At 44.4% G+C, this 12,449-nt stretch overlaps 1 protein-coding gene across 2 annotated transcripts in view; it reads right to left on the bottom strand.

Moving 5' to 3' along the window:
* Positions 1-12,449, bottom strand: part of ADCY2 (adenylate cyclase 2) — a gene marked incomplete at its 5' end in the record, with an annotated part of 400,073 nt that overhangs the window by 285,411 nt on the left and 102,213 nt on the right. For both annotated transcript variants that reach the window (XM_080803421.1, XM_080803420.1), the window contains one exon: positions 269-430. In XM_080803421.1, the coding sequence (XP_080659547.1) occupies positions 269-430 (162 nt within the window). The remainder of the gene's footprint in view (positions 1-268; positions 431-12,449) is intronic.

Raw genomic sequence — 12,449 nt, forward strand, 5'->3', positions numbered from 1 at the left:
AGCTTGTAAGCCTCACAGTCATACCACCGGCTCAGCAATCAGCAAAATGGAAACACCATTCCTCATTTTCACTGACGCTGATTGCTAAGTGTTGAGTCCTCGGCTGGATGCGGGTGTGGCCGGCTGCCCACTAGAAACGCTAGAGTCCACATCAGAAAGCAGAGCGAAAGCCCCTGCCAGGTACCGACAGTCGCACCCTGAACCAGCACATAGACCCCCGGCGCGCAGGGTGGGGTGGTGAGGGCGGGCAGAGGTGAGGCACACCCACCTGCCAGACCAGGTGCTCCTCGGCCCCCGGGGTCGCAGACAGGCAGACGCTCAGCACGATGGTGTGGGAGGAGGAGGTGAGCACGCTGGCAATGATGGCATCTCGCATGTTGAAGGGCAGCATGGTGTACACCACGAAGATGATGAAGAGGAAGAATGACACCTACGGGAAAAGAAGAGTGAGAGTCACAGAGAGTCCCCATTCCCCAGGGCTTCCCCTCTCCTTCCCCTTAAAGGCTGCAGCAGACACCGTGAACTGTACCCGTTTAGAAAGCAGGATTATGATGAAACAAGACAACATGTTAAACCCAAGGGATTACAAGGAAGGACTAACACGGTGAGGGAGAAAAATCGTTCTTTCTCAAAATGTGGGGATTTCTAGGTTTGAGACCCAAACCACTGCATATGTTAGGTAACTGCACACTTTCAGGATCTGGATGCAAGGAGGGTCCTCAACACCCCAGGTTTAGTCTCCTCGCTGCAGCGCACACGTCTAGATTCCTGAGTTCTGTCTCCAACTGTTTCCAGAGACCCGTGGAAGATGGACAGGGCCTGTCCAGGGGAGCTGGGCAAAGTAGAGGCCCAGAGGCCATGTAACAAACAAAATGAAACAGCTTAGGGATGGTTCCGCTGTTAGGAAACTGAACAGTTGGACAGTTTCTCAAAAAGTGAAACACACAATTACCATGTGACCCAGCGACTCCTTTCTCAAGTCTCTGCCCTAAAGAACTGAAATCAGGTGCTCGAACAATGCATGCGCACACAGGTTCCTAAGAGCAGTATTCACCGTAAGTAAAAGGTGTTAACACCACGAATGTCCACCAGTGGAGGAAGGGATAAGCAGCCTGGGGCACACCCAGGCAGGGGAGGACTCGTCAGCTGGAAAAAGGAAGTACGGATACATGTTTTCACCCAGAGGAACCTCAGAAACATTATGCTAAGTGAATGCAGCGAGGGCAGAAGGCCCCTACCACAAGGTTGCATTTCTGTGAGCTACCGAGAATAAATAAATCTACAGAGAGAGAAAGCAAAGGGGAGGTTGGCAGGGGCTGTAAAGGGGAACTGGGAAGTAACTACCGATAGGACCAGAGTTCCCTCTTGGGTGATAACAAGCTTTCTGGAGCTAGATGCAAGTGTTGGTAGCACACCGCCATGAATGTACTAAATGCCACCCAGTTCTTCCTTTAAAATGGCTAATTTATATTACCTGAATGTCACTGCGATTAAAGAAAAAAATCAATATGAAAACCCAGAGAAACTTTTGGAATGGAAAGTAAAATGGTTTAGTCGGTAATAAAACAGGCCATTTTCATCACAAATGCAGCTGAGATGGTAGAACATGGAGAAGGATGAAAAGGTGATAATCAAGTGAGAAAAGAGCCGAGGTCAGAGGAACAGAAGAGTGGCGTCTGGCAAGCTCTGCCACACGGCTCTTCACTCAAGAAGAGAAGTGAAGGGAAGAGCTCATCCCACAGTAGAGTGATCTGGGCTTCCCAAGGAACCCCGAATCCTAGCACAGCTGGAAGGACGTGGAGACACCATGCCAGGTGTTCCGTGGTGAGCCAAGATATGTGTTCACAAGGAGGACGTGGGCCCTGCTCCTGGTGGATCTGAAGAGAGTGAGGTCTGGAAGGACACCAGGCTCATGCTCATTCCCCCTCTTGCATAGACATGGGGGTCCGCACCATGTATTACAACAAAAAGTAACAGTCATCATTTTACTGTGCAAGCTCTATGCGTACAACCATCACAGACAAAAGAACATATGAAAGATTGGGGGCATGACCTAAAAGGAAATTTGGATCTCCCAAACATGCTCCTTCCTTTTCTCTAGGGGACGCCAACCAAACACCTGCTCATTAGAGGAGCATGTATGGAACTTCCCGGAGAAATCAGTGAGGTCCTGGAGGTGGAGGATGGAGGCAGAATCCCGGATCTCAGGCACTTGACAGCTCAGGGAAGGGACAATCACGTGGATCAGCCATTGCTTTACAGCTGATGTTGCCTGAGAGAAAGGGTACCCAGCCCCACTCTAGCAAGACGATGGGGTATGGTCTCCACATCCTCTTCTCTAAGATCCTGCAAGTTCAGGGGTCTCAGAATGACAGCCAAGGAGAATCCCACCAAGAGTAGGGAAATGCGTCTAGGAATCCTCCTTGGGGAGCCTAGGTTGGGCATGGACCAACCGTTTCACGTTCATCTCCTCCCAATTCAGTCTAGTCGTAAGGGACCTCAGGCCAAAACACATGGGCAAAAGGATCACCATGGCCATACTATTTTTCTGGTAAGCATGTTTTTTTTTTTTTAATTTTACCTCTTTAAAAATATTATGAAGATGTTTTCCAGTAAAGCATTATTATTGAGCATTCTATTTCTACTCTATAGATGGGATGGGAAAAAATTATGTTAGACAGTTTTTGTGCCAAAACACCTAGACAGATGGAAAGAAACTGGGCAACTCTTGGGAGGAAGTTTTCTGAGCCAGGTGCCAATCTACATGGGCAGACGGGGGATGTCCCCTCCCTCCATCTTCCCAAGAAGAGAATATACAGAATGAGTTCTTAGAAATCAGATTTAATCAGATTTAAAAACCGATAAGAACTAGGACATACATTTATGGAGCCCTCTGCATACAGGTTCCTTCCCCACTCTCAGATGTGTGATCTCATCTAGTCTTTACAAGAGCTCTAAGCGGGGGCTGTCCACTGCCTCCTGTTCTCCAAAAGCGGTATCGCCGACCCAGAGAAATGGGGAACTTGGCCAATAGTTCCCAAGTAGTCAGTGTCAAAGCCCAAACAGTAATCCATGGGTTTAATTCTTCACATGTTCTCAGTAACGAGTTGGCAATATTTCTCTCCCTTGATGGAAATTTCACGAAGCTGAAGGCCTAACAGAAGACACAAGTGCCCACGGACCACTTCCATAGGACTGACACGGAAAGAAGCAAGCATCTTCCCTTCTGCCAAGATAATCACAGAAAGTGCCCAATGTCTTGGCTCCAATATTGGATTCTTTGAGTCAGCAGGACCGATTTTTTAAAAAGATTTTATTTATTTATTTGACAGAGAGAGAGAACACAAGTAGGCAGAGAGAGGGGGAAAGCAGACTCTCCGCTGAGCAGGGAGCCTGATGCGGGGCTTGACCCCAAGACCCTGAGATCCTGACATGAGCTGAAGGCAGATGCTTAACCCACTGAACCACCCAGTCGCCCCAGGACCAATTTTTAATCATCATTACAAAACTGCTCACGTTTCAAAGATAGGCTCATATTCCCTTTATTTCTGTACATTTAACTTTCCGTTTGTGTTTACAGTGTGGGTTTTGGTAAAAAATAACATACAACAATGAACATTTAGCAAAATTATCAGAGAAGACAGTTATATTAAATACTGGCCCATTAGGAGCTAAAACAGATGTTTCATTTCTTGAATGCTGAATAGGGGTACAGATTCTGGGAAGCAGGGTTTCTCCAACTCAACCCTGTTGACACTGGGGGCTTGACAGTTCTTTGGGACGGACATTGCCCTGTGTAGTGTAGGAGGTGTGGAAACATCTCGGCCTTTCCCCAGTAGACACCACTGGCATTCCCCTCTTCAAAGTTGTGCCGACTGCTGAAAATATCTCCAGACATTGTCACACGTCTCCCAGGGGGTAAGATCACCTTGATTGACAGCCATGAAACTAGAGAAAAAGTTGCTTTTAGGAATGAGAAAAACAACCATTACACTGTCATGGTTTACTGAGAAAAATAAATTGACTCTGGAATCCCTAAGAGCCACCAAATATTTTCAATTAAGACACTAATTTCTAGACACAACGTTAATGCTAGATCCTATATCCTCCAAGAGGCATTAAAGGAACATTTTCAGGTATCAGAATTTACAATTACAACAAAGAGTCTCTCTTTTACAACTACACATTTTTCTTCTAATGCAAAACCTGTAGCAGTTCTTTGAAAATTATCATAACTTCTGAACAGCTTAATTTTGGACAGCTCTAAAGCTCTCACATTATTTCAATTAATATATACTTCTGCAGACATTTTGAGCTTTGAAAAGGAAGCACGTGGAGGGCTTATCTGCAGTAACCAAATGGAGAACAGACATTCTGTTTTCCAAATACAGTTGCTCCTGCTAAATGTTCATTTTTAGATGAAAAAATGAATTTTTTAAAGGTCAATTAAGCAAGTTGTATTAAATCAAGTTTTGAATTTTAGTGGCAGCATTTCAGGAGCTCCGCTCGGGGTGCCTGGGGAGCCCACAGGCTGCGCGGGAAAGAAGAAAGTCAAGTGTGGTTTCAAGTCCCACAGGGGAATAGTCTTCAGTTCTTATGACTCCCAGAGGGCTCTACTTATTTATTTTTTTTTAGCCTTCTTTCCAAAGCAACTTCAAATAGGGCCATATGTAAAACCAAAATGGATTTGGCACATCTAAAGAATGTGTGGGTTAAAAGCTCCAAAAAGGCGAATGCAGGCACTTGGGTTTCCATGTTACCATGGGGACATTCCCATGACTGATTCCCCTTGAAGGTACCTCTGTCCAGAGGCTGAAGAAAGAGGAACCACTGATCTGATGATGGAGACCCTGTCCAGAAACCTGGATTGGCACAGTATCTGAAGTGGCAGTACTCCTCCCAATAAAACCATCTGAAGGGTTTCTCTTAACTTAGCCCACCATTTGCCTTTTGCAAGACCTACACATCTTCCTACCGGTCTACTTGAACCTCAAGCCTGTAATTTTTTTTAAGATTTTTACTTATTTGGGGCACCTGGGTGGCTCAGTGGGTTAAAGCCTCTGCCTTCGGCTCAGGTCATGATCCCAGGGTCCTGGGATCGAGCCCCGCATCGGGCTTCCTGCTCAGCACGGAGCCTGCTTCCCTTCCTCTCTCTCTCTGCCTACCTCTCTGCCTACTTGTGATCTCTGTCTGTCACACAAGGAAATAAAATCTTAAAAAAAAAAAAGATTTTTACTTATTTTAGAGAGGCAGAAAGAGCACATAAGAGTGTGGGGTGTGGAAGGGGCAGAGAGAAGGAGAAAGAATCTCAAGCAGGCTCCCCACTGAGTGAAGAGCCTGATGTGGGGCTTGAACTCACGACCCTGAGCTCATGACCTGAGCTGAAATAGATCAGATGCCCAACCAACTGAGCCACCTAGGCGCCCCTGCTCCATAACTTTCAAACAAAAGAAGAGCTTCTCTTTTATGTTCTTAAACCCGTTCCTCTCACAAGCTAAGCAATTCTACCCATGAGGTCTTCATGCCCCAACAACCCAGGTGCAAACCTTTATGTGTCCCCTTTGACAATTCTTCACATCCACACTCAAAACCGGTGTCTTCTTACTTTAGGACTCCAGCGAACTGCGTGTCTGCTCCTCTCCACGCTTACTTCCACTAGGCTGGCTCCTTACTTTTCCATATGTTAAGAAATATGCTTCCATATTTTCCTGTCCCTTCTTCTTCTCCCGTTCCCCAAAAAGGGAACCAGAGTGTACAGCCTTCTTTGTTCTTGCCTACTCTGCCCCATTCTCATTACCAAATATTTCCAACTTTCTTCCTTCTAGAAACCATTGAGCATTTTCTTCTAAATCAGATGAGGCCATCTGACTGGCTTTGTCAAATACAGTGTGGAAAGAAGTCATAGGTGTCTTGTGGGTGGAAATCAGTGCACAACTTACCAAACCCCCTCCCCCTCTCTAGCAATCATGGAAACATGACACAGGGGATTCTCCCAGACACGGTCTCAAGCGAGAGGCAGATTCCCGCAGCTGACCCACATGGACCTGTGTTCATTTGAATGAGTCATAATCCTTTGTGGCAGTAAGCCCCTAGGACCTCAAGCACAGCTTATGTGGTCCTGACTGATACCAAGCTCGCTCGCTCTCTCTCTCTCTCACACACACACACAAGGTTTTACTGATGGATAAATTAGATGCCTTTATATGCATTACTATGCAATTTGCTTTTTATCACTGAATTATACATGATGGGCATCCTTCCAAGTCTGTAGATATGAATATATGATTTACTTTTTTACCAATTACAAAATATTCCATTAGTAATGGATGCACCAGATTACTTAGCATTTCCTTACTGGTGATCATTCATGGCAAGGCAGGAGCCCCTTATCCAGCCACGGCAATATTCTCACGGATCTCCCTTTCTGCAACATTCCCCTTTCCCGAATCCAGCCAACACACAGCTGCTAGAATCATGATTCTCAGTGCACAGGTTCAATTAGTTCCTTCCTTGGTCGAACATTTCCTCTGGCTTACCCCATGGCTCAGAACTCTTCTCTTCAAGGGTTCTCATGGTCACAGAATAAAGTGGAAACCACGCAGCCTGGAGGTCAAGACTCTCCCCAGACTGGACTCTCCACGCACACCCACACCCTACCCTGTTCGGGGGCCACGTCTGTAAGCCTGGGGTGCGTCCCCAGGAGTGTGGGGCCTTCCACTCGACATCTGCCACTCCCACTCTCAGGATGTCCTCTTTCCTCTTCTTGGCCTCTTGAAATCTCACCTCCTTCTAGACCCACTTCAGATACAAGTTCGTAACATCTCTCCAACAACGCTTTCCGGCTGCCCCCCGATTTTGTTCAGGGTACACTCCCAGGTCCTGGCAATGGCCCCCTGTCCTAGGATGTGGCCTCCTGAGGCCACCTCCCCTCTACTGGGTCCACTCACTTCTTCCCCATGATCCAGGCCTCATGGCTGTTTCTGGAGTCCTGGAGGGGATGCTTGTTCCTGGGCGCTCTGCTCACAACCCCCATGCCTGGCTCCCTCTCTGAACACGGGTCTCTGCTCATGGTCACACTTTGAAGCAATTCGGCTCTTCTAGGGGGCACAAATCAAAATGCAGTATCAAGACTACACCGTAAGGCCAGAATTTAGATCTCAAGCACTTTCCGTGCACTTTCCATTTCATGCTCCATTCCCACATGCAGGACAAAGACTAAGTGTCCGTAACATCAAATTGTTTAGTTTATGAATCAGAAATATGTCATAAACATGATTTTTTTTCCCTTTTTTAAACAGAAAATTACTGAAAACATGGAGAAGACTTACTTAAGCAAGGGTAGGATAGACAGAAATGGTCCTAACCAGACTCCACGTAAATCTGATCTCTCACGGCCCAGGTCCCTCGTGTGAAGTCTGTGGCTTCATTGTGTGGCTCCCATTTGTTCCAGAGTTCAATGGCAAACGGAATGTTCCCAGACATGCCAACAGTAGCTGAAAGACGGAGGGCCTAGTTTTTCCTTCCAAATTGTACCCCAGCTCTAATGTCACCATGAAGCTCTGCTGTCTATTCCAATCTACCTGAGAAGGCATAAACTAGCATAATCAGCAAGATAATCAGGATTACTCATGTAAATCACCACGGTTCTGTTGAAAATACATCACCTGAGAAATACTTTCTATTTTTTATGCTAATAATGTTAAAAGAAATAACATTCCAGTGAATATAAGTATTTTATAATCAGAAGCTGAGCTCCTCAAATCACCCTCTTTCCAACAAATCTCTGAGACATCAAAAATAGCAGTGTTTAAAGTAGTAGCTCAATTTTCAAAGAAAGATTTCACTAAAACCAGAGAAATTATACCTTCCTGAATAAAGCACGAATTGTAGTTCCTTTAACATTGTATCTTGGCGTTTCAGAACTAGAAATGACAAATTTTAATAAAAATTGCCAAAGGAAAAGAGAGAATTCTTGAATATAGTGATCTAATTGAGCATTCTGTAAGTAAATCCTACATTTGAATAAAAATTTTCTTTTTGAATGTTACTTCCATCTCAAAGGATTGCTGGCTTTGAAAACATCTATACCACTTACTAATTAGGAGCATTTACATTTTTTTCTGGAAACAACTAGAAAGATATTTAGCCAGAAATATGCTTTAACATTTTTTAAGTTTTAATTCAAATTCCAGTATAGTTAACAGATAGAGTAATATTAGTTTCGGGTGTACAATGTAGTGACTTGGCACTTTCATACATCCTCATCACGACAGGTGCTCTCCTTCATCCCCATCACCTGTCTCACCCATCCCGCCGGACCCCTCCCCTCTGGGAACGATCAGTGTGTTCTTTCTAGTTCAGAATCTGTTCCTTGGTTTGCTTCTCTCTCTTTCCTTTTGTTGATTTGTTGATGTGCAAAATGATACTTAGCTTTTCATTGAGATTAGCATTTTCTTATCTTGTTCATTGATCATACTTTCTATAAGGATTACTTTGAGTCACTGTTATATTTCTTAGTACAAATATCACAACTGTGTAACCAGTTTTTTCTTTAATTGGGAACTGTCAGTCATACTGACGTTTAGTGAAGCCATCAGTGTACATCCAGCCTTCTATGGCTAAGATTACCCTCTTTCTCAGGTGTGTCTTCCTTCCCTTTCCCCTCTTTCCCTCCCAGGTCCCCCCAGTGGGGAGGGGTGTGCACTTGCAAATCTGTATCTACATTTACATGTGTATGTGTATACACATATAGAGAAACATATGCATATACACATACACACACATACATGTGTGTAATCCTGTGTATGTGGCATGTATACATGCATGGATGGAACCCCACTAAAATCCCATCATACCTCAGCTCCTGTGTCAGTTAAGAAGCCACCTCTCCCCAGCTCAAAGAAAGAGGCTTTTCCACAAGAACAAATCAAGGGAAGGACAGCCTGTGTCCGCTCCACAAGGAGGTCTAGATGTCTGACCCAGGTAGAATTCAGCCCAGCTCATGTCATGGATGCTTCCAGATGCTTCTGGAGCTTTCTCAGGTTCCATTCTCTTTTCAATCACTCTGGCTTCAGGCCTCACAAGACTTTACATGGGGCTGTAGGCTGAGTCCACTGGCTCAGTTCTAAGATCTAATTCTGAATTTCACGCTTGTGCACCATAGTGGATTTACACAAACATGAGAGCCAAACCGTCATTAGTACTATTTACAGGAAAGCATAACAGAGACTCTGGCTTATCAGAATAGGACTCAAGTATGTGGATGCAATTCTCATTACACATATTTGATCTCTCCAACCTCCAACCCTTGTCCTCATATTCTTTCCCATCTCATTTAATTAACTCTAGTCCCCATACCTAGAAGTTATTCTTACTAGTTTTCTCTTCCTCATTCTCTTGATGCCCAGAAGACATCCTGAATCCACCTGTCCCTTTCCATCTGTGGCTGCAACTCTAGTCCAATTCATATGATCATCTTGGATTCCTGCAACATCATCCTGAATGCCCTCTCTCCCTACACCAGTGTCCCCTAGCATGAGTTTTCCATGCAAAAGTCAAAGTGATTCTTTTACAATTGAGAAATAATTCACACATAACTTTGTGTGAGCTTAAGGTGTACAACATGTAGATGGCATACTTTTACATATAATAATAAAGTTATACTTCTGGGTACATAAACACAGGAAAGGAAAACAGGATACTGAAAACTTCCAAGTTCTTTGCAGTATTATTCACAATACCAAGATATGGAAACAACCTAAGTGTCCATCAATGGATGAATGGATAAAGATAAGGTGTGTATATATACATACCCCCAAAATGGAGTATTATTCAGCAATGAGAAAGAAAGAAATCCTGCCCTTTGCAAAAACATGAATGGACCATGAAGGTATTATGCAAAATGAGAGAAGTCCAAAAGAGAAGACACTGATGATTTACTTATACATATGACATCACTTAGATGGGGAATCTAAAAAAGCCAAACTTGTACAAACAGTAGAATGGTGGGTAAGATGGTGGTAAATGGGGGAGATCTTTGTCAAAGGGTACAAACTTGTGGTTGGAAGAAGTTCCGGGTATCAAAGGCATGGCAGGCACTGTCACTGAGTAGCAATACTGTATTACAGACATCAGAGTTGCTACAAAATCAGACCTTTAATGTTTGCCCCACCAAACAGGAATGATAATCATGAAACATGATGGAGCTGTTAGCTAACAAGTCATGGCAACCAAAGTGATCTAACATGTCAAAAATGACTGAAGAAATATGCAAAGTCCCCATCATGCTCCCTTAAGAGTTCCTAATGTCTGGTCTGGCTGGTGCCTCCGATCTTCTATCTCAGCAACTCCATCAACCACATCCACAGTCCCTCCATACCGGTCCTCTCGCTGGTCCTCGAAACTCAGGGCCTTTGCACTTTCTGTTCTGCCCCAAGTGTTCTTCCATTACCTTCCCTTGGCTGGCTTCTTCCCGCCGTTTAGGGTTCAAAACTCAAACACTACCTCCCCGGAGAAAATCCACTGATCCCCTATCTAAAATATACCCCATTCATTCTCTAGCTAATCACCTTGCTTTAAATTCTTCATAACATTATTGGAATTGGAATGCTTACTTTTATGTTCTTCTAATCCTTATTTTCTGTCTTCTCCCATATAAATGTAGACTCCATGGGGACAAAGGCTCTGCATGGATGGTTCCCTACAACTGAGAACAGTACCTGTCCCATAAAAGACCTCAACAAATATTTGCAGAAGGAAGGAATGAAACATTTCGGGTGCAATGACACATGCAATCTTCTCTGTAAGGTGTAAATCAAGGGCGCTCTGCAGACACACGTGACTCCCACCACCACACGGCGGCACGCAGGATGACAACCATTTCCATTCCAGCTAACTCAAGCCCCAACCAGTAACAAAGATAACAAGGGAGCACAGCATCACAGCTATAGACTCTTCATTAAAAGATGCACAATGCTGTCGATAATTCAAACCATTTTTTAAAATTTCTTAAGGAATTTCCACAGTTTTCCAAAGTGGCTGCACCAACATGCATTCCCACCAACAGTGTAAGAGGGTTCCCCTTTCTCCACATCCTCTCCAACACTTGTTTCCTGTCCTGTTAATTTTGACCATTCTAACTGGTGTATAGAGGTATCTCAATGTGGTTTTGATTTTAATTTCTCTGATGGCTAACGATGATGAACACTTTTTCATGTCTCTGCTAGCCAATTGTATGTCTTCATTGGAGAAGTGTCTGTTCATGTCTTCTGCCCATTTTTTAACATGGGTTTTTTGAGTGTTGAGTTTGAGGAGTTCTTTATAGATCTTGGCGATCAGCCCTTTGTCTGTAGTGTCATTTGCGAATATCTTCTCCCATTCCATGGGTTGCTTCTTTGTTTTGTTGACTATTTCCTTTGCTGTGCAGAAGATGTTTATCTTAATGAAGTCCCAAACCATTTTAGCGCAAGGAATGAAAATTAAACCCACTTCCTACCATCAACAGTGTGCCCCGCATTCACTAGCCTGTAGGTGTCTCATGACCCCTGCCTGGATGTATGCACCATCTCCCCCGTTCCCTCCAGTTCATTACTTGTCTTGGCTGACCTGTCATGTGGTGTCGAAGACACAGGCCTCTTCTACACTTCCTGGTATCCCTGGATCAACAATATCCCTGATTTGTCCTTGGCTGGGCAGAGCGCAGATGTCTGCTACCCTAAGTAGCAGACACCTGGGCCCCGCCTCACCTGAAAACTCATTAGAAATACACACTCTTGGGGCACCTGGGTGGCTCAGTGGGTTAAAGCCTCTGCCTTCGGCTCAGATCATGATCCCAGGGTCCTGGGATCGAGCCCCACATCAGGCTCTCTGCTTAGCAGAGAGCCTGCTTCCCCCTCCCTCTCTGCCTACTTGTGATCTCTCTGTCAAATAAATAAAAAAAATCTTAAAAAAAAATAAATACACACTCTTGGGCCCTGCCTTGCGTTTAGATATGACTCTCTACTGTAGTCCTGTTCCCAGGTGATATGTGTGGGGCCCACATGGATCTGAAGGGCTATCCATGGGTTCAATGATCGGTCACTCTCCATAAGGTGGTGGTCACTGCAGGGAATTTCCAACACTCCAACCAGATAGATCACAAGATGAAGGAAATGTATTCATCTCTGCCTCTTTCAAGTTGGTGCTAAGTAGTTACTGTATTCATCAATTAGACAGTGAACTGTGACAAATAATTACTTATCTTTGACCTGGTTACTAGATTTTATTTCTTGAGGCCTCCAGACCAATTTGGATTTAAAATAAGGACCAGGTTTAAAAAATATATTTATTTCCAACATCATTTCTACTAAATAAGCAAAAAGGACCAGATCCACAATTACTGACAGCCTGGAGCATGTCCCACACCTTCCTCTGTGTGGTCACTACCCCATTCTGCCATGTCCTCTCTTGTG

The sequence above is a fragment of the Martes martes genome, assembly GCF_963455335.1.
Source record: "Martes martes genome assembly, chromosome: 5".
Taxonomy (NCBI): Eukaryota; Metazoa; Chordata; class Mammalia; order Carnivora; family Mustelidae; genus Martes; species Martes martes.